This window comes from Marmota marmota, unplaced genomic scaffold (assembly GCF_001458135.2).
Source record: "Marmota marmota marmota unplaced genomic scaffold, marMar, whole genome shotgun sequence".
In the NCBI taxonomy this organism is placed as follows: domain Eukaryota; kingdom Metazoa; phylum Chordata; class Mammalia; order Rodentia; family Sciuridae; genus Marmota; species Marmota marmota.
In genome coordinates, this window is record NW_026000205.1 from 5,917,931 (window position 1) to 5,920,803 (window position 2,873).

The following is a 2,873-nucleotide window of genomic DNA, read 5'->3' on the forward strand; positions in this document are numbered from 1 at the left end:
TCACTTACTTATACGTGGTGCTGAGAATAAAACCCAGTGTCTCACACATGCTAGGCAAGCACTCTACCACTGAGCCACAGCCTCAGCGCCCCAGCTCTTTTTATTTTTTATTTTGAGACAAGATAAGTGGCATAGGGCCTTGCTAAGTTGCTGTGGCTGGCTTTGAACTCGCGATTCTCCTGCCTCAGCCTCCTGAGCCCCTGGGATGACAGGCGGGTGCCACCATGCCAGGCAGAAACATTTTGGCTTCAAAACTCCTTCACCTCTCAAAAATTGTTATGACAGTTATATCTGTAGATGGGTACTAACTAGAAATTAAAACAAAAACTAAAGGTTTATTAATAAATTTATAACATGATTTATATTTACTTAATAAGATAACAGAAAAACTCTATATTATACATTAACATAAGTAATATTTTTTAAAATGAAAAATGACTTATGTTTTCCAAAACAGAAAAATGAAAGCTGGGCACGGTGACACACACCTGAAATCCCAGTGACTCTGGAGACTGAGACAGGAGGATCTCAAGTTCAAGGCCAATCTCATCAACTTAGTAAAACTTTGTCTTAAAATAAAAAATAAAAAGGTCTGGGGATGTAGCTCAGTGTTAGAGGACCTCGGGGCTCAATCCCAGTATTAAAAAAAAAGTATTAAAAAAATCAAGTAATGGGAAGATTGGCATTGTTTTACTGTCTCTTTAAAGTCTGGCTTAATAGAAGATAGCTGTATTCTCATTTCTGCTTCTACATCAGCTTCTCGCAATATCGCATGTCCTGGAGTTTCTGGAAAACTCCACTGTGTACTTGAGATTGAAAAAGCCCAATTTAGCATTATTTTGAGAATAATTTTGACTTCACAGACTCCTGGAATGGTTTGAGGAACCACCAGGGGTCCCTGGACCACACTTTGAGAATTACTGCTTTGCCCAGGTGGCAGAGGACATGGCCCCCACTGCAAGGTGGTACATCACCCATCTGAGAATTCCAGGCCCAGGCCCGAGAGCTGGGAGTCTCACTCGGTCTTCTCTTTCCTCAGGGCTGGAGAGCCAGAGCTACACCATAAGAGGCTGTGCGACTGCCTCCTGGTGCCATGGCTCCCACATGGCGGACACCTTCAGCCTGACCCGTCTCAATGTCTCGTGCTGTTCTAAAAGTGGCTGTAACCACCCGGTCCAAGATGGCCAGTATCGCAGAAGTGGTGCCCCTGGCCAGCCTGGCCCTGCGCACCTCAGCCTCACCATCACTCTGCTTGCGACCATAAGGCTATGGGGAGGCGTTCTTCTCTGGACCTGAACCCCAAGCCCCGACCCTGGCTGGACCCGGGGTAGCACTATACCTTACCTCAACTCCCGTCCCGGCAGACTTGGGTGCCAGTGTGCTGTCCTCTCTGGGACTCAGCTTTCCTAGCTCAGAAGACCTAGCTCACTCAGTTTTCCTGAGAACCAGGGAAAGAAGTTGGGGAAAACTATAGGTCAGTGCGGGACACTCTTGGTTTTATTAATATTTTTGTCATTGTTATTGTTGTTATTATCTATTAATATTCATATTATTTATTTTATATGTAAATAAATTTTTTTAATAGTGAACCAAGCCAGGTCTGCTCTTCTCTTTAAGATTCATCTGTGGGAGGATGAATGCTGGGTTCGTGGGGCAGGGGGACAGGGTCTGCCGGCTCCTGAAATTAGAGGTCAGGTTGTGGACAAGCAGCCCCACAGATACAATATGGAGAAGAGCCAGGAACCCTAGCTGTGTTGTTTCCCAGAGCTTCTGTAACACACTGCTACATACTCACAAAGTTGGTGGCTTAAAATGACAGAAACTTACCCTCTCACAGTTCCAATGCTAGCAATACAAAACCAAGGTATTGGCAGAGCCATGCTCCCCCAAAGTATTTAAATCCAAGGACACTTCACCACTGAGATAAATCCTCAGCCCTTTTTTATTGTATTTTATTTTAAGTAATTTTTAGACGTTGATGGACCTTTATTTTATTCATTTATTTATCTGCGGTACTGAGAATCAAACCTAGTGCCTCACACATGCTAGGCAAGCACTCTACCACTGAGCCACAACCCCAGCCCTATTTTATTTTTTAAATTTGAAACAGGGTCTTGTTCAATTGCCAAGGCTGGCCTTGAACTTGTGATCCTCCTGCTTCAGCCTCTGGAATAGTGAGGATTATAGGCATGCTTCACTGTGCCCATTCTCTCTTTAAAAGAACAACCATCATTGGATTTAGGACCCAACCTAGTCCAATATCAGTTAATTTAATCATTACCTTAGTCATATTGGCAAAGACTATTTCCAAACAAAGTCACATACATAGTTACACCGGTTAGGACCCCATTATATTTGGGGGCGGGGCACAATTCAACATCCTTCAGCACCAACCAACAGCTAAAACCAAGGCCTCAAATACAAGACCCCAGATGAACATCCCAGCCATCTCCAACTATTTAAGCCAGAACTTTTGGCTCCCAGCCATTGTGAAGCAGACACACACCAATCCTGCCCAAATTCCTGACCCACAGAATCATAGAATAGAAAGGTTATAGTTTATACCACTAAGTTTTGGTGGGTTTTGGTGAGATAGCAATGGCTAACTGGGACAGTCATATTTAAAACTGTCACCGTGGACAAAGACTTTTATTTACTCACTACTGTATTTCTAGTGCCCAGAATATATTTGGAACATCACAGATGAAGAAGAAGGAAAAGAAGGAGAGACTACATCTTTGATGATGTCTTCCAACAAAAACTGAGCCAGGATTTCATTTCTCATGATGCTGGTGTTAGTCAGCTTTGGTCACTGTGACTCAAATACCCAAAAAAACAATTTAGAGAAGGAAAAGTATATATATATATATATA

The 2,873-nt window shown here is 43.0% G+C and overlaps 1 protein-coding gene across 3 annotated transcripts in view; it reads left to right on the forward strand.

The window, feature by feature from the left end:
- Plaur (plasminogen activator, urokinase receptor) overlaps positions 1–2,809 on the forward strand; it is a 15,264-nt gene extending 12,455 nt beyond the window's left edge. For 2 of the 3 annotated variants that reach the window (XM_048790764.1, XM_015496748.2), the window contains one exon: positions 1,040–1,594. In XM_048790764.1, the coding sequence (XP_048646721.1) occupies positions 1,040–1,296 (257 nt within the window). In that variant the 3' untranslated portion in view covers positions 1,297–1,594. Of the gene's footprint in view, positions 1–1,039; positions 1,595–2,675 lie in introns of those variants that run through there. The other variant, XR_007343059.1, reaches the window with a different exon arrangement.
- Positions 2,810–2,873: the final 64 nt, after the last annotated feature.